The 18,771-nt window shown below is 37.2% G+C and overlaps 1 protein-coding gene across 1 annotated transcript; it reads left to right on the top strand.

The window, feature by feature from the left end:
* Positions 1-1,707: 1,707 nt before the first annotated feature.
* USP16 (ubiquitin specific peptidase 16) lies at positions 1,708-18,501 on the top strand (the record flags this gene model as incomplete). The annotated part of the gene is made up of 17 exons (XM_079538830.1): positions 1,708-1,768; positions 2,821-2,996; positions 3,678-3,781; positions 6,160-6,263; positions 7,999-8,177; positions 9,128-9,220; positions 9,788-9,918; positions 10,281-10,368; positions 11,248-11,326; positions 12,006-12,097; positions 12,903-12,959; positions 14,100-14,270; positions 15,110-15,779; positions 16,392-16,483; positions 17,759-17,845; positions 18,112-18,268; positions 18,377-18,501. The coding sequence occupies 17 exons, from the start codon at positions 1,708-1,710 to the stop codon at positions 18,499-18,501; spliced, it is 2,466 nt and encodes an 821-aa protein (XP_079394956.1).
* Positions 18,502-18,771: the final 270 nt, after the last annotated feature.

The following is an 18,771-nucleotide window of genomic DNA, read 5'->3' as shown; positions in this document are numbered from 1 at the left end:
GGGCTGGGTGAGAGCTCAAAGCTGAGCCAGCCCCAACCCCCTGCCATGGGCAGGGCTGCCCCCCACCAGCTCAGGCTGCCCAGGGCTCCATCCAACCTGGCCTTGAGCAGCCCCAGGAAGTTCTCTTGAAATCATTTAACCATTCTGCTACTTCTCATTTAACATCTGGGTCATCAGCTCTACAAGCATGCTTCTTAAAAGGTTTTTCATACAAAAAAGTCCTTTGTATGTAGTGTGTCTGAGCTGTCCCAAGTTCAGTTATGCTGATTCGTTTATGCTGGTTTTGTTTTCTGGCTGTGGCAGCACCAAGCAGGCAGCTGTTTTCTTGGTGTGGTGCTGATTCCAAGCATAGACCTGGTTTCGAAAGGATGGATGCTATGAGTCAGACTGAGTTCTGTGCTTACGCATTTACCCGCAGCTGACTTGAAGGGTGGAGAGCAGAACCAGGCCAGCTTGCAAAGCGTGCATGAATCTGCAGGGACTCAATTAGGAACTTTTTTCATAGTATCATAGAATCATTTGAATTGGAAGGGGCCTTTGAAGGCTATCTGGTTCAACTCTCTGTGACAAATGGAACACTTAGAGCTAGATCAGGTTGTTCAGAGCCCTGTCTAGCCTGACCTCGGGTGTTTCCAGGGATGATGCATCCACCATCTTTGGGCAGCCTGTTCCACTGCCTCTCTATCATTATTGCAAAAAACAAACAAACAAACAAACAAAAACACCCACCCTTTTCCTTCTATCCAATCGAATGTATTCCTCTTTTAGCTTGGAACCATTCTCCCTTGCCCTATCACAGCAGACCCTGCTAAGGACTTTGTCCTCTTCTTTCTTACAGCTCCTCTGTAGATACTGAAAGGCCACTCTCAGTTCTCCCCAGAACCTTTTCTTCTCCAGGCTGAAAAGCTCTAGCCCTCACAGCCTGTTCTTGCAGAGGATGTGTTCCATCCTTTCTGTTTGCATCTTTGCAAATGTCAGTTCTGACATCTGTGAGATAAGTCTCAGAGCCTTGCAGGAACTCCAGGCTAAAGGTGAGACAAGCAACAAACTTTTTAAAGGTAATCTCTTGGCATAGGACTCTGCAGTGGTAGATTGGTTTTTGTAGAAGGGTTTACGGGTATGCCAAATACCAGCCCCTGTATTTTCTTGTAATGTTGGGAAGCAATGATAAATTTCCTCCAACAAAGTAATTTAAAAGATGGAATCCCATTGTTTGTATATTTTTAAATATGTTCGAGTATTCACACATGTCAGGTCTCATCAACGATGCAAGGGATTTACAGAAAACAAAAGTGAAAGACTGTAATTGCACAAGTCTTGAAGACTTAGTAGGGAAAAAGTCAGTTTCATTTCCTGGAATTGCTGTTTTACTAGCTACTTAAAGTCCAAGTTCTGAAAATCTGTAGGATTTTTGGTACATAACTAATTCACTTTGTTCTCCTTTACGTTGCTTTTGCTTTAGGGTTTTAATCCGTTTTTAATAATTCGTGCTGGCTTCTTGTTTCTACCACAGTCACAGTTGCTACTGTTAAATTAGAATTAATTTATTTTGAGAATGTCAAACTACAAGTTAATTTTCCAGAAGGAGTATCTCGGCCACAGAAACAGTGTACTGTCTAGCAACTAACAAATAAAACCTAAACCTAATTTCTGATTTTTTCATTGCTAGGTCACTGTTGTGTGTGAAGAAAATCATAGGCTACAAATATGGGAAAGAAACGCACCAAAGGCAAAACTGCACAGGCTGATGAGTCTCTGGATATAGTGGGTAGGTTTCTTCTGAGAAGTCTCTGATTCTGAAGAGGAAAACAGTAATTCTGTAGCAAGAAGTCAATAAGGGTTGAATTATGTAAAGGACAAGGTAACTGTTTTCAATAGAAGTTTCACTAAAGCATGTTAGTTTAAGATATGGAATACAGAGAACATTTTTCTTTCAGCATGAATTTATTCTGTGTTGTTTTTCTGAGCTACCTATTGATACTGTCAGGTATTTAACCTTCTATTTGCAAATTTAAACATTTGTAACTGCAAATAGTGAGGAATTGTAGGGTGATGATAATAAAATGGCTGAACTATGTATGTTTCTAGCCCAATATCTCTGTATATGACTTAAGCATACAGGTAGCTTATCTTCGCTCTCAAGTGACAACGTCACGACCAACAACAAAACAAACCTTCTAACAGCAAACACTTTTTCTCAGTGTAAATAGAGTCTGAATAGATGAAGTTCAAACCCGGCCCAGAAGATGTAGCTATATATGGAATGTGGTTTTATAGTGCAAAATGATGACCGTATAAAGTGGGATGGTTCTGCCATTATTTTTTTTTTTAACCACGATCTGCTGCGTAATTTCACTGAGCAGCTCAGCTGGAAGCATAACCTCCACAATCTCCACTTTTATAGGCCAGCCAGGTGCTGCCCTGGTGACTGGGAACTGTGGCAGTGGGCTGTGGCTGCTCCTTGAGAGGTGTGGGAATCGTAACACCACAGTAGTAGAAGCCCACAGCCTGGCTCATTAGGTAGGTTTGTAACCAAAAGCTTTGACAATGTAGATATGAGTGATATTTGAATTGGTATTTTTTTCGTAGTAATGCAGGAGTTTAGAATTTATCAAAAATGTGCTCAGATTGTGAGTGGAGGTAACAAAGTATGGGCTTCTGAATGGGTTTTCTGATATGTCTACTAAGTTGTCATTCAGTGTTCCTTTGAGTTTGGAGAGATCATCACAGTTTCTGGATTATATTGTGCGTCTTTGAAACCCATAGACATTCCACATTTGTTATGATACCTACAAGATTCTTGTGCTTTATGTTTTGTAGAGCCTGTATGCAAGCATATTCGTAAAGGACTGGAACAAAGTCATCTGAAAAAGGCACTGCTGAATGTGGAATGGCATGTTTGTCAGGACTGCAAGGCAGACAACAAGACACAAGAGAATGAGGAAGAGACTGATGAAAGCCCTCCAATATGGTTATGTCTAAAATGTGGCCATAGGGTATCTCTTGTTTTCTTGTTAATTTCTATTAACATCTTGCAGTGCCTCATAATAGAGTGGAACAACAGAGCTTTAATTAAACGGTTGCACCTTTTCATTATCATTTTAAATGTGCTACATGAGTGATTTGATATACGTTAGTCTTATGGGAAAGGTCTGCTCTGAATTGCACATGAAGTACTTCAAAGCTTGGCACAAAGGCATTTAGCAGACTTAAGGCTAAAACACAATCTTGAGGGTTTGCTTTCTATGAAAGTCCAAATTATTTTTCTAAGAAAGTATAAATTTATGTTAATGCTCTAAATTTTTTATTTTCACCATAATACCTTGTGCTAACATTAGTTTGTTGAAGTTAGAACTCTGCATGCCAAACAATTGGTTGCTTTTGGTTTTGTTTGCTTGTTTGTTCTTTTCCTGTTGAGTTCTTCAAGCCGTTCAAACTAGAATTTGTAAATTAGATTTTCAGTCCCCAAAAGACTCTGTGTTTATTCTGCATTCAGGAAGGTACTTTTCTGTCTGCAGAACAAATGTCTTGAAATAAAGAGCCATCTATTCATCCTAATTGGTTGAACGTAATTGAATAGTTTTCGTTTAAATACTTTCTTTATACTCTGACTCTTTTTATGTTTCATTGATAGTCAAAACTGGATTTTGTGACGCTTCTGGTTATCAACATTATAGGGCTGTGGCAGAAATTCTCAAGAGCAGCATGCTTTAAAGCATTACACAACGCCAAGATCAGATTCCCATTGTTTGGTTCTCAGTTTGGACAACTGGAGTGTGTGGTGAGTTTGTCAGGAAACAGTTAAGATGTAGCTAGAGGGAAACAGAGGCTGGGATATCTTGTGTTTTCTTTGTGATTTCTGGGAGTTCTTTAGGAATACGTGAAGTGTTTCCACACACAGTAGTGTTTGTTAAGATCTGCTGAGTAAATATTACTCTCTTGTAAAACTCCTAAATAGAATGTTTTTATAATTGAGCTTAGAAGCGACCAATCAGTAAATGCTGTTGATTTCTTATTTTACTGCTTTTGCTTGGTCAAAATACTGACACGCAGAAACATGTTATATAGCTTTAAATCTTAACTTTGATCCTTGGTAGAAGCTCCTTTCTGGTGCAAACTTAATGAAAGCCTTACTTACTGTGAAAATAAAAGTAATTATGACCTCTTAATACAAGATGCATTGTTCAAGAGGCACAGCTGCAGGATTAAATGATGCTATTGAGTCAGTTAATACGAATTCTGTCTTCCTGGTAATATTCTCTTCTCTTTAAAGGAGCAGTACATTAGTGTGTAATGGAGAATGGTAGCATCCTCAGCTGTGCTGTATAGAAGTATGGTATCTGGCATAGTTTTGATTTGGCTTAAAGTCACCTTCTTCTAAACTTATTATTCATCATTATGTTGATTTTTATATTAGACTGTCTCTTTATGTGATCGTATTTAGCACATACATGTGATGATTAATATTTTGTCATGGTTCTATATACTATTCTTGATTGGATACAAACAGTTTTAGTAATACATGTATATTACTTATGAACTAATGAATTTATTTGTGATTTTAATTAAGTAGTTGTGATTTTAATTAATTGAGGTATTTTGTTGGAAAATATCCATAGTTTTTAAATGAAAGTACTATTGAATGAGAGAAACTTGTCTAAACAAAATATTTGCTTTCTTCTCTTGTACGAACTTGTATAAGACGTTAACCAGAGAACTGGATATTGGGCTTAAAGTATTGTCATGAATCAGAACAATCCAGAACTGTATTTCACTGTGACTTTAGTACATAAAACCAAAAAGTCAAAAGCAATTTTAATCAGCATCTGTTAATGCTATGAGTTTATCAATTAATGTACAGAGTGCGTATGCATACATGATTGACATTGGACTCGAATAATACCTGTAAGCAGTTTTGAATATGGAGAGAAAGAGGAGAGCTCTGGCAATTCGTTATCTTCTACTCTTTGGGGTTTACAAGAAATGTTATTGTATGCATTTGCAGTAGGACCTAACAGTTGGATCTAATGATGGTTTTTCACACATTAGTCAAACTGGCATCACTGAAGAAACTTAATTTTAATCTCCTGATTTCTTCAAGACTTCCTATAAAAGTAGTTGTTGAAAGGTTATTGTGTTAAAAGTTGCCCATGGGAGTAACCGTCATCTGTTATTCTAGGAGTGAGAATGCCAATTTTTACAATTAAACAAACTGACAATAAATACATACTCAAGGATTCCACAGGTAGAGCCAGGGTTTGTTGTTGTTGTTTTTGTTTATTTTTTAATGCAACATTGGAAAGGAAAAAAAATAGAAAAATCATAGCTAGTACTGAAGATGCTAGAGATTCAGGGAAGCAATTTACTGCAGGCTTCTGCTGCTTTTCAGATCAGAAAGTTATAGATAATCCTGAGATCTGCTAAATGCATTTGTGCCTAATAACTGTAATTGCCATGTTTCTAAGTGCAGAAGTGTTTGTATTCTCTTCAATAGCTTTTAAGACCTCTTCAAATAGTTGATTGAACGGGACTACAATATTGATACATACAACTCTCCATATGCTTTATGTGTTCCAGCAAAAATTAACCCTTACTCAAGCCTTTATCACTGTAATTTCTATCAAGACTTTGTTGAAATCAGATCAGTGGTGTAACTGTGTGCTTGTGGTTAGTTACTTCTTTGCTTGTGAAGAGACAAATAGATTTATTTCAGTAATGAAAGAGGGGGAAAAAAAGCATGCAGAACTAATGGAGCACAAAAATAATCAGGTATTTTTTTCAGTGCTATGAGATTGGAAGGCCATTTCCTATAAGGCCTATTATCTGACTTCCTTTATTTGGCCAAAATTTGCCTAATGCTTCCTTTGCATGCAGTCTAGGTTTGTAAAGCACTTCCCTTACAGGTCTCGAGGTCTTGTTTTTGTTTGTTGGTCACTGTACTTACTTTTTAATCAGAAATACATTGAGCACTCTTCTGTCAGACTTCAAAATCTTCAAAAACAAAAAACCAAACCCCCATAACTTGTAATTTTATGTGCTTGTGTAATTAATTGCATGAAATGAGTAAGTACTTTAGGAATTGTAATGGGAAAAAAAAAATAGGAATAATTTTTGTTATCTTTTTTTTTGGGGGGGGGGGGTGTGGGTGGGCCACCACAGGTGCTACATATGTGATAATGAAGTTCCATACAGCACTTCAACGCGTTTGGGCCAGACTGTGGATTATATTAAAAAACAAGTTTGTGTCAGCTCATCACGTTTAGGTAAGTAACTGTAGTATCCATAGAGTAGATCAGAAGGACTCTTAAATACAGCAGATAACTTTGTAAATTAAGAATGTTCATTAATTCTTTGCTTACTAAAGAGTATCTTATGATAATTTAAACGGCTAATTTTTTCATTGATTTTTCTTTGTTAGTTCTGAAAACAAAACATACTAGCCCATGGACTTAATTGGACCAGATTTTTCTTAATCTCTCGTGAACTTTTATAGACTGAAAAATGAAAGAGGAGCAGGAAATTAAGCATGTTATTAGGATATACTGTGATTAAATAATTGACTTTCAGTACTAAGAAGGGTCCTGTTAATTCATCAGTATTGCCCAGTCTCTCTTAAGATTTGAGGGGAAAAAAAATGAATTGTTATTGCTGAAAGGTAATTTGATTTCTATTTTTTATGTATTTATGTAGACATTTGCAAGTATCAGCTGGAATGGCTAGGTCTTCAGCTGTTGCAGCTTGTATACTCCTTCCATTAGGATATAAGAAGATTTGTTTTCTGAGGGCGTACATGTTGCTGCAAAGCGTTGAGAACTCTGCAGTCTACCTTCAAAATGTGGATGTTTAAAAGCAAAAAGCCCAACCTGCTCCTCCAGTTTGCTATGCTATAGATGTTGTGTTATGCAAAACTGTTTCTCTGCAAGGCATTTCCACTTGGGGGAGTTTTCATAGCAAAATAAATGCTCTAACTCCTACCAAGATTTCCAACATTGTCCTACGCTTGAGTCACCTCATAGTCCCTTTCGGAAACAGATCACACCCAAACCAGCAACGCCAAGTAGTTGTCTCTGAATATTTTGTGCAGGAATCAGCTGAGCTTTTCCCAAAGGGGATCAGAATCTTTGGGTGTGTTTGCTCCGTCTTTGCCAGATAAGTAGTTTCATTGCATGTAGTATCTGGACTCAGATTGCTTGCTGGAATATTTGTTCTCAGATTTGAAGTAGACTGCTGATTTCATACATGCCTCTGGTTGCCTGTTTCAGAAATTCCAGCAGTTATTCTTTCCTTGTTCATCAGTAAATATGATATTGTCCATTTCTTTGCTTTCTCAGAGCTGTTTTACGTTGTCTGAAAGTTACTTTGACTCCCAGCCCTATTTCTCAGAAACCTTATCAAGGGTAGACTGCCAAACTGGTAGAACCAGTGCAGGTGTTATTCTGGAAACTACCTGGTGTTCCTTTATAGTTTTGTTAAACAAGTCATTGGAATTTTGAGCTATACACCAAGGTAATTTTGAGGAAAATATCTTTAATGTCTCTTGAAGAATATGTTCTTCTCTGTTTCATCTATTTATATTAATAAGGAATACATGAGGATTCTTTCACAGTGGGAATCCTTTTGAGTTTAATTTCAGATAATAATGCCATATCAAGAGGGCCAGATGCCGTCTTGTTGGATGCTGTAGAAACCCCTAACATAGAGGATGTTGCAACGGGAATGACATTTCAGATAACACATGCTGAGTTGCAGAGATTGTTGGCATGAATGGCTTATGGGCTGAGTGTCATGTTTAAGTGCTAAGCTGATATGAAATGGTGTTTCAAAAGTGTCTTGTTTGTTTTAGACTGTCTAAGTGATAGGAGTTAAGAACCTTGCATCTGTAGGATTATGGAATTAATTATCGTATGTTTATGTTCCAAACATCATAGTTTGCTCCTGCATCACTACTTTATCCTTGCCCCTTCATTGTTATTGGATTAATAGATTTCTTTGTTTCAGCAGAAAAGCAACAAGAGAACAAAGATGTTGGAATTGAAAAAGTAGAAAAAGATAGCAGAAATGAGCAAGAAAAAGAAGACTTGCTGAAAGAGAGTTCTCATTCCAGTACCAACTCTGAAGTGACTGTGAAAGGACTTAGTAACTTGGGGAATACATGTTTCTTTAACGCAGTGATGCAGGTACAGTAGTTACTGCTGTTCTTAGAAAGTAAAGAATAAAAAAATCAAGCAAAGAAATGGCACCAGTATAATATGATTTTTATCTGCCAAGAATGACGGGTTCATTTTAAAAATAGTGCATTGGCCCAGAGGAATATGAAGGAATGGCACTACAGGTTCAGACTTGCACTAAGTGGAGATCCAAGCAATTGCCTTGCCTTTGAGGGACAGCATCTTTTACTGATAGAGATTAAGCATGCCAACATCCAAATTTAGTAATAATGTAAAAATACGTTGTAAAGTAGCCTGGTATGTTACCCTTCCTGACCTCTTAGAATATGACATTAATAGCCAAAGACCATGGATGTTTACTGAAACAAAATACTCGCTGTAAGCAGCAGGAAATCAAATAGAGGAAAATATTAACTGGATCAGCGTATTCCATTGCCATTTTTCTTAGCTAAGAAATGCATAGATTAAGTAAGCTTCCTCTTCTGAATGTTTTAAAACTTGCGTGTTACCTTGTACTCTTTGGCTGCTGGCTTTTCTTGAGCAAAATTCACATTGCACTTGTAGATTTTAGTGAACAGCTTTATTTTATGTTGTAATACATCTAAAAGCAAGGGAATAAATATGTGCACTAGATTAACCTTTTGATTTAAAACAGACTCTAGTAAGTAGACCATCAAAAGGTCAGTCTGTAGAATACGTCTAGGGCTTCTATGACCAATGAGAATATAGAGAGAAGATATTTGCAAGTCCCTTTAGTTCTGTGGGATTTACTTTGAGCAGTTAAACATTTATAGAATTTCCAAATTTGTGTCCGAGGTCATATTTAACTCTCTAGTTATGGTTGGCAAATATAACTTACTGTTAATCTTGTTGCTAACACGTGGCAAGTGGAACTTCCCTTCCTATTGTTCCCTGGCTACCAGTTCCCTGGTTATTTTTCTTTCCTTTGTCTTCTGCAGAATTTATCACAGACCCCAGTCCTGAGGGAGCTGCTTAAAGAAGCTAAAATGCCTGACACAACAGTTAAGATTGAGTCACCTGAGTTGTCCATGGTATATATGTTTCAACCTTCATTGTGTTTGTTTGTTTTCCTCAGGTCTGATTAAAAAAAAGCAAGCAATACTCTCTTCTCTAGATTTGAAAACTGCTTAACTATCAACAAGATTAAAATGTAAAATCAGTGTGAACTTCACCACTGAATTTAACAGAGCTGCTGCCGAAGTCAGTAGTGCTTTTCATTTTCAAAGAAATGGAACTGTATAACATTTGCATTCGTCTGACTGCAACATAGGGAACTAGAAAATGTCTCCAGCACAAACCCAGTGGGGATTTGGCTGGGAAAAAAAAGGGGTTAAAGCACTAAATAAAAACAAGAAATATGGACTTGCAACTGAACAAAAAAAAATAGCTAATGACTTTCAAGTCAGTGTTTTGATATTATGTGATGAGAAACCATTTGTTGCTTGTTCTTGTCAGTGTAACACAATGCCATCTTGAAATTGCGTGTATTCTGTCTTGTAAGAGTATTTTCAAGAAGTTGAGAGATCAGACAGGGAAAATCCTAATCCAGAAGGATCAGTCACCAAACTAAGGACCAATTCTGTTGTTGTTTAAAACAGGAACCTCAGCTGGTAAAGCTAGATCAGCCAGGTCCTTTGACTTTAGCCATGCATCAATTCCTGACAGAAATGCAAGAGACAAAGAGAGGGGTAGTCACTCCTAAGGAACTTTTTGCTCAGGTTTGTAAAAAGTGAGTATCTATATAATTGCATGGCATAATGAGTATGGGGAGAGTTGGGGGGAGTGTTCTGTAAACAGAAGGTGAGTTTTCTTCCTCTTTTTCTTGAGCTTACATCACTGCATTTAAAGTTACCATAGTATTTAAAGTTTTGAAAGGGAAAAAAGCGAAATATAAGTGAAGAGAAATAAAATGAAAGAGATTCAGTGATGCAGTGATATGTTCGGATTTTTAGAAACTAACGTATGCGGATGTTTGGTGCTCTTACATGCATGGATGCTTGAGATTGTGCACTTTTGTGTCTGGAGCATGTTGTTTTTACTCTTTTATCTCTAAGATCAGCTATACTTCACAATTATTGTTTTCTTTAACAGAGCAATACGATTTAAAGGTTATCAGCAGCAAGATAGTCAGGAATTGCTTCGGTACTTACTTGATGGAATGAGAGCAGAAGAAATACAAGTGAGTGTTAGTTTCATAGTTGCATATAACTTTCTTCTTCAGATCAAGACTTTCATCTCTGCTGAAGGAAGAAAATGCATTCTTTCTCAGAGAGGTCAACCCTATGTAAAGTGGTTTGTGCTGCCCATCAGCACTTATTTGCAGAGGATTGACAACAGAGTTGTAGAACATAGCAGGCTCTAAGTAGAATCGTTGTGAAGAGACCATCATGAGTCTTGCTATTTTAATTTTAGAAAAGAATATTCAAAGAAATAAATTTGTTCCTATCGTGTATCTCTTCAAGGTTGCACACATTGTTTAAGTTGCAAATGCAATGATAATTTCTGTGTTGTTTTTTTTAAAGCATTGTACTTGTTATTCTCTATGGTGTTCTGTTAAAGTCAAGTAGAAATGTTCAGTTATGTTTGCTCTAAGAGTCTAGAGTAGATTCAACACTTTTCATATAAATGTCTGTTGTTCTTCAGAAAGGTGATTGACTTGTTCAAAACTGCTGTAAAAATAGCGATTTGGACTATGTGCAGTCATCCTAAAGAATGCCTTTTTGTGTTCCTTTCTGAAAAATCTGGGGGAACGTTTGTGGAAGTTTCATGCTGTATTTGTCCAGTTCTAATTTTATAAAGTATTTAATCCTTGGACTGATTTTCTTATATACTAATTGTGATGCTATGATTGCAAGTTTGTTTCTTGATTGGTCGGCTATTTTTTTTTAACACCAAAATGCAGGTGGTCTCTTTTATCTTTACAGGCAGTTGTGTTGTTTGTATGGATTCTTTTAATAGTGAAGATAATTTTTTTTTTCTCAATTTGAGGCATTTTATAAAGCTAACTGAATTCAGTTAGGAAATTGTGCAAAATGTGTGCTTGTTTTGAACATTTCAGCGAATAAGTGTTGGAATACTGAAGGCTCTGACTGATTCAGACAAACAAAATGAAGAAGAACTGAGAAGGAAAATTAAAGGTAAAAATGTGTTACTGATGCTATGATAAAGTTATATAAATTTTTCTTTTTCATTCTGACACCAACAGTTGTCACTAAAAGATACATGTTGAGTGCCAAATCTTGAATATGTGTCTGTCTAGAACATAAGACTTGGAATGATAAAACATTAAATGATGTCTTTAAAAGTCTTGCTGTTTTTCTGTAGTGGAACAAGACAGTATGTGCTACAGTGGAAATATAGCTTGAGGAAATTGGTTTTGTTTGTAGAGTGTTATAGAGTGTTATAGAGTGTAAGACCTTTATAGAGGTCTTACTGTGGTGAAAGCTGATGTTTAGCTTTAGCTTCAGACAATTGTCTGAGGTAAATCCAGAGAGAAAATAGGAACTCCTGGGGTGTGGTAGTTCTGAGGCAATTAAAAAATGCATTTGACTTTAGAAAGCTGTGACATTTTCAGTTCAGTCAAGGTGTCTTTGGCAGATGTATTTTTACACCTGCTCCTTTAAGATATGACAGGATCTTACTGTAAGAGTCTTACTGTGCTTCCTGAGTAGACTGGAACAGACTAACACATGCATTGTACTTCTTGCATAATGTTGGTGGGACTTTTTGGGATTTGGAATGCCATAATTAAATGGGTTGCCAGTATATTATATGCAGTATTATTAACTGTGATGTATATACTTCGTCAATTCTCAGAATATGAGAAGAAGAAGGGAATAAAAAGTTTCGTAGATCGGATCTTTGGTGGAGAGCTAACCAGTGCAATTATGTGTGAGGAATGCAGAACAGTGAGTAAAGTACCTGCTTTGAATGCCGTGGAGTATGTTTTTATGTCCTTTTGAGAAGAACCCCAAAGTAACTTTGTAGAAATAAGTGGAATTAGAGAGATTTTCTTCAGTTAATACACATCTGTGAGCTGATGAGTCGCATGGTTGACTGGAGATCTGTCTTCCTTATTCCTACAAAGCTAATCTTCCATTTCTTTTCAAGAGTTCCAAAAAAAGAGGGTGGCAGCAGCAAGCTGCCCCTACCAAAATAATTTATTATCAGATTCCAGATAAATGCCTTCCAGTGATGCAAACTGTAGTGGATGAATTGCTCTGTTCTGTTACCAGCAGCAGTATGCTACGAAGGTCTCCCTTTACTTTTTCATTAGACAATTAATGGGCTTTCCTAATCCCTTTCCCATGTGGGAATTACCATGGGGTTCCTAGGAAAATGGTTAAGGAAGAAGGCACTGTGGGGATGAGACACCCCAAAAATGGGATCGTTATGGATATGAGTGAGTGGGTTAGATGATTATCCTGGCAGATCTCAGAATGAATCTCATAGGCCTTAGGCTGTATTCTCATGCTCTAGAAAACCAAGACTTGAGAAAGTATTTCTTACTTCTTTAGCAATAGAATTGGTAAAATTTGATTGTGGATAGCTCTTTGTGAATACAGATTGACTGTGTTTTACATTTGTATGCATAAGTGGGGAAAAGAAAAAAAACAACATTGAGTGCAACAAGGATGCATACAGATAAGCTTATTGACAGCACGCCAGCCACATCCAAAAACTTAAATTGAACTCTTAAATGTTCATTTACAGGTATCCTTGGTCCATGAATCTTTCCTTGATTTGTCGCTTCCTGTACTAGATGATCAGGTAAGGACCTGTGTGTGCTTGACACCTGGCTTAATTTTGTCTGCTTATTTGAAAGCACATATTATATAATCATTTGGGAATTAATTTATGCATCTTTCTAAATGCCTCTTTGCATATTAAAATACTGATCTTGCCTCAGAAAGGCAGAGAATAAGATTTTCTTGTGCACTTAACCCATGTAAGTCTCATGAAAGTAAGTTATGGCTCTTAAGTTGCCTTTGTAAAATCAGTGATAGTATGTTGGTGATCTTGCTGCATTGTCAGTTCATTCCTTTGGTGTAGACATTGGCTTAGGGAATAATCTGGTAAATTCAAATGCTTTCTCACTACTGTGGAAAACTGAGTTACAAAAAACAATGTTTACCAGTTTGCCTTCACTGTTATTGATGAACTAAGTGGCATGACAGTGATGGTTGCCTACTGATCTACTTGAGCAATTTATTTTCTGACTTTTCATCCATTTTTCTACACTCAGTGCAATAATACTTCTCATAATCTAAATGCATATTGAATAAAATTGAGAAGCACGCTAGAATAGTGTCTGAATACTTATTTGATTTGCCTGCTCTCAAAAATTGACACTCGGAATACTTGCTTTGTGCTTCAAATTAAGAATCAGCATGTATAGTATTTCAGATTTGCCATGTAGCACTGCACAACTAATGAATGTATATTGAAATGAAATCCCCTCAACCAAAGGAATCGTGCAAATGAACAGATTTCATTTTAGCAGAAGCAAATAAACGGTAATACTGCAAACTGTGTGGCATGCAGTTCAACTGCAAATGTCTCTACTTGTGTGAAATGCTACTCTTCAGTGAATTTGATGAGATTTACATCTGTTAGAGGCAAAGGTTGTTCCTTTATGGGTCCAGAATATGGGTCTTATATACCGATTTTCTTCATACTGTTTCATTTTGAAGTCATCATTTCTCATGGGCTTCACGTGGAGTGAGATCCATCTCTTCTAAGCATTAGGGTGGCTGGCGTCAATGAGTTGGTTGTATATTAATCACTAAAATGTTATGTCTTGGGCTCAGAACTCAAATAACATTCCTGTAGTTTTCTCTGGAATGCTGTTTTGTTATTCAGGACAGTAACATATCTGCTTCTGTGGCTTTTCTCTTTTTTTACCACCAGAAAACAAAAAATACAAATGAGAGGAACGTAAAAAAAAATAAAGGAAAGGAATCTGAAGAGGAAGAAGAAGGTAAAAACAATGATTATTATATTAAACAGAGAGATGAGCCCCCTGGTACAAGTAAGCACCTTCAGAAGAAAGCAAAGAAACAGGCCAAAAAACAAGCCAAGGTTGGTTTTGATAAGTATTTCATTTTTACTAATGAAGCACTTGAAACTTGGGGTAAAACAAGTTTGTTTTTTTTTTTCGCTTCCTCAGTTTACATGGAAGAAGAGGGGAGAATTTAGAATTTCAATTTAGAATCAATCAAATGCACAACAAAAAAGACCAATTGTATGTAGGGCATTGCGGTGAAGAAATGATACATTCTGTTAAGAGCTGCTGTACAAGGAATAAGTTAATATCCAGGGGAATGTGAAATTAATGCTACTTCAGATGGGCAACGTGCTTGTGTCAGGTTCTCTACTCATTGGTTGTAAGATAGTCACAAAACTTTAGAATACAGGCTTAAGAAAGTGTCTTTAAAATACAGCAATTCCCTTTGTACCTCCTTGATCCTATGCGACAGGGTGCAGTGGGGGTTGTTATATCTGAGCAAGGATAAATTCAGTTAGTTAAACTGACATCAGATCACTTAATAGTAGGTATTTTTCTCCCTTTTGACCCAGAGATGAGGTGCAACAAGGAATTTCCTGAAGAAATGGTCAGAAATGTTAAGTATCATTTAAACATACTCTGCTGGAGAGTTAGGTTGGATATCAGGAAACACTTCTTTGCAGAATGGGCTGTAAAGCACTGGAATAGGCTCCCCAGGGAGGTGGTTGAGCACCATCCCTGGATGTGTTTAAAAACCATTTGGATGTGGTGCTCAGGGATGTAATTTAGTGGAGGGCTGTTGGGTTAGGATGGTTAGGTCGTGGTGGATGATCTTTAAAAGTCTTTTCATCCTGAGCAATTAAATGATTCTATGCTTTTTCTATGCTTATATATTATGTATACCAATTTGCAGTGCCAGCGCCGCCAGCAAAAACTCCAGGGAAAGGTGCTTCAATTGACAGAGATCTGTGCTACTGAAGAGTCAGAAAAAGATGTAGCATGTGACCAGGAAGGAGAGGCAGAAATTAACTCTGAAATTCCTGATGTGAAGCAGGAAGAGGAATCATCAAATGATTGCAAAGATGACTACTTAACTCAAAATGACTTAAATATCCAGGGAAATAGTACAGATGTTCAAAGCATGCATGAAAGCACAGGAAAGCCAGAGCAAGAATGTGTAGAAAAGGAGTCTATAGGGGATCCCCCCACGGAAGACTTAGATTCTCCTGTAGAGTTTGTCAATGGCCTTGACGACTTATCTTTGAAAGATGAAGATGAAGAAAATGAAGATGAAGAAGGGCTTGCTGCTGACTTTTCAAAACTACGCTTGGGTGCCAGTGCTGAATCGGATATAAACGTCATAGATGACTTTCAAACTGTTCCAGCCAAGACATGTGAAATATTGACCGAAGATGCAGAAATGGCGTTTCGTACTCTTGCTAGCAGGGAAGACCTGAACCCAGAAGAAGGCTCAATCCATCACTGTTTGTATCAATTTACCCGTAATGAAAAACTTAGTGAGAACAATAGACTGCTGTGTGATGTATGTACACAAAGACGTTATGGACCAAAGAACGCAAAAAGTATGATTGATTATATATACTTCTTAATCTTTTAAATGAACAAATGTCCCGACTGCTGCTTAGGTTGAAGGGGGTGTTCTTAAAAGAGTGTGATTTCTTGTGTAGCTTCAAACCTGACTTGGATCTGTAGAATAGTATTTGATGTGTAGGTTGTGAGAACCTTGTTTGTGTAGACTGATACAAGTTATTAATCAAGTAAAGTAGCGTGCTCACAAGCTTGGGTACAGAATCCTGGAGGACAGGAACAGATGGTTAAAGAGGAGTGGGTTGAATTCAGGAGGTTCATTTCAATCTAGAACTTTGTAATGTGGATGAATGAAGTGGTTGTTATTTCTTCTCTCAAATGTGGAATTTCTGTAACAGTCATGGGGAGATGATGTTGGTGTTTGCTCAAAAGACCAGTGAAAGCAGCATGCAGCTTCATATTGTGAGAGTTGTAGAGAACATGCAGGAATTCATCCTGCGTGTGCTAGCTCTGATCAGGCATAGTATGAGCAATTAGTAATTCTGTGATCTGAGAGCTGCACGATGGGAACTGTTTCACAGTGCATCGTGTTAAAGTGGAATGCTTGGATTTACATGTTAATCACTGATGTTTTTTCTTTCTTGCAGATGAAAAGCATGTTTATACTAATGCCAAAAAGCAAATGCTGATTTCTCTTGCTCCTCCAATTTTAACTCTTCACTTAAAGAGATTCCAGCAGGTAATGAACAGCATTTATTTCAAATGGGGCCCTGGGCAGCCTGGTCTGGTATTAGATTAGATTGGTGGCCCTGCCTAGTGTACGGGGCTTGGAGCTTCATGACACTTGAGGTCCCTTCCAACCCAAGCCATTATGATTTTGTGCTGTTGTGCTAGCTTAACTTAAATCTGATGGTAGCATATTTCCATTTATCTCTTAAACTTGTTTTGTGTTTTTCTTTCTGTTGTTGTTGTTCTTCCTTCCAGCGTTTGGGAGGCAGATACGCGCAAGGTTGTGGTTGCTTTTTGTTTCGTTGGCTTGTTTTGTTTCTCAAGGGGTGGTGAGGTGGGTGTGTTTTGTCAGGGGGGAAAAAAAAGCAAAACATTCTAGTAGGGGTCTAAGGAACTTCTTGTTGTGAGCTTATTTGCTTAATAATTTTTTTCCTTCACTATTGTTAGTGCAAACTGTATTCAGCAGCATTGTTAACGCTGCTTCCTGCTACTGCAGCAGCTGATGAACTCTTCTGTTTCTGTACAGATAGAACAGGATGCCTCACTGAAAGAATTTAATGAATGGGCTTAGAAAAGCTTTACACGTAAGGCTTTAAATTTGAAAGGAAAAAAAAAAAAAAGAGGGAATAGTAGACAGTATTGTCTCTTTTCAATTTAAAACCATGTAAATTTTGGTCAAAATACTTCAAGACAGAAAAATAAAATAAGGGAGGTGACTTACTGTAGATGAAAAGCAATTCCACAGAGAAAATGCAAATGTATAGGATATTATTAAGGCTGATTATACAACTAAGGAAATAACATTTATCATTTTTTCCCTTGCTTTTCCAGTTTGATGCTGGAAGATTATTTGAATAAGGTGGGAGTAGAATTCCCATCAGTTTTGACAATCTAAAATTAGGTCTTCAGGCATACTGCAGTATCTAGAAGAAAGAGATGTCTTCATAGTTAGAGAAGTGTACATTGAGTTGATTCATTCTCTCCTGCCACCGTTAAGTTACCGTAAGAGTGAGCTGAAGAGCCATCTTAACTTGTGCAGCCTGTAGGGGCAAGGAGGTAATGCCAGAACACTCTGGGCACGGGAGAAAAATAGAGACAATTTTCCTTCCTTACGATCTTGTCTAAATTTGTATTGCTAAAATAACATTTTAGTTGCTAAATTGCTAAATTTGTATTGTAATTTGTATTGCTAAAAAATTAACCTGAAGTATTTAGTAATTAAGCATAGTTTTAATATGCTACACTTAAAATATGGATTTTCCTTCTACTTTTTTGTCTGTTTAAGGCTGGATTTAACCTACGGAAGGTTAACAGGCATATCAAGTTTCCAGAAGTGATAGACTTGGCTCCTTTCTGTACAGTTAAATGTAAAGTAAGTAGTGAAATAATATTTGCATTCTCCCACGTTTTAATGTGCTTTCACAGTTCTGCTGCTTAGCAAAATCTGTGTTGAATGCTTATCAGGTTATGTTTTGTGATAAGTGCAAGTGGCACTTCAAAGCTATCTTAATTTAAGTGTACTACCACAGATGACCACCTTCCTTTTCATTGGCAAACAAATCAAAGTGAAGAGATTATATTCTAACATAGTTCAAAAGCCAGTGCCACACTGACATGCTTTAATTTCCACTTTTTTAGAACGTGGCTGAAGGGAATACCAAAGTATTATACTCTCTCTATGGAGTTGTTGAACACAGTGGAACAATGAGGTCTGGGCACTACACTGCTTATGCTAAAATGAGAAATATGAACAACCATCTTTCTGATCTTGTCCTTCAAGGACAACCTCCTCAAGGTAAATAAGTAACTGTATTTTACAAATTACGTTTTACTGCCGAACAGTAACAGGACTGAGTGCTCTAATCCCTGCTCTACTTCTGCTCTGAAATTCTTACTTTTGTAGCTTTAGAAACTGAACCAATAAAAGGACAGTGGTTCCACATCAGCGATACCCATGTACAAGCTGTGTCTACATCAAAAGTGCTGAGCTCACAAGCCTATCTTCTGTTCTACGAGCGACTGCTGTAACTCCTCCACGATGTCTTCTTGGGCTGTAACCACCTTCAGCACCCTAAAAGAAGGCAGGAACAAGCAAATCCTATTAACATGGTAGAGCTACTGTATGCAACTGCAAGAGTATACTTAGTGCTTCTTAGACGCACTGACACATGGTTAACTTATACTTTTTCCAGTGTTTTCACTACTTACAAATAAAGAACTTTTTTTCTTTTTCTTCAAAATTAGAACCTGACGTTTCTATTGAGTGTTCTTACATTGGTACAAACAAGCAGCTGCTGC

The sequence above is a fragment of the Tetrao urogallus genome (genome assembly GCF_951394365.1).
Source record: "Tetrao urogallus genome assembly, chromosome: 1".
In the NCBI taxonomy this organism is placed as follows: domain Eukaryota; kingdom Metazoa; phylum Chordata; class Aves; order Galliformes; family Phasianidae; genus Tetrao; species Tetrao urogallus.
The sequence above is the reverse complement of the archived record's forward strand: the minus strand, read 5'-3'. Positions and strand labels throughout refer to the sequence as shown.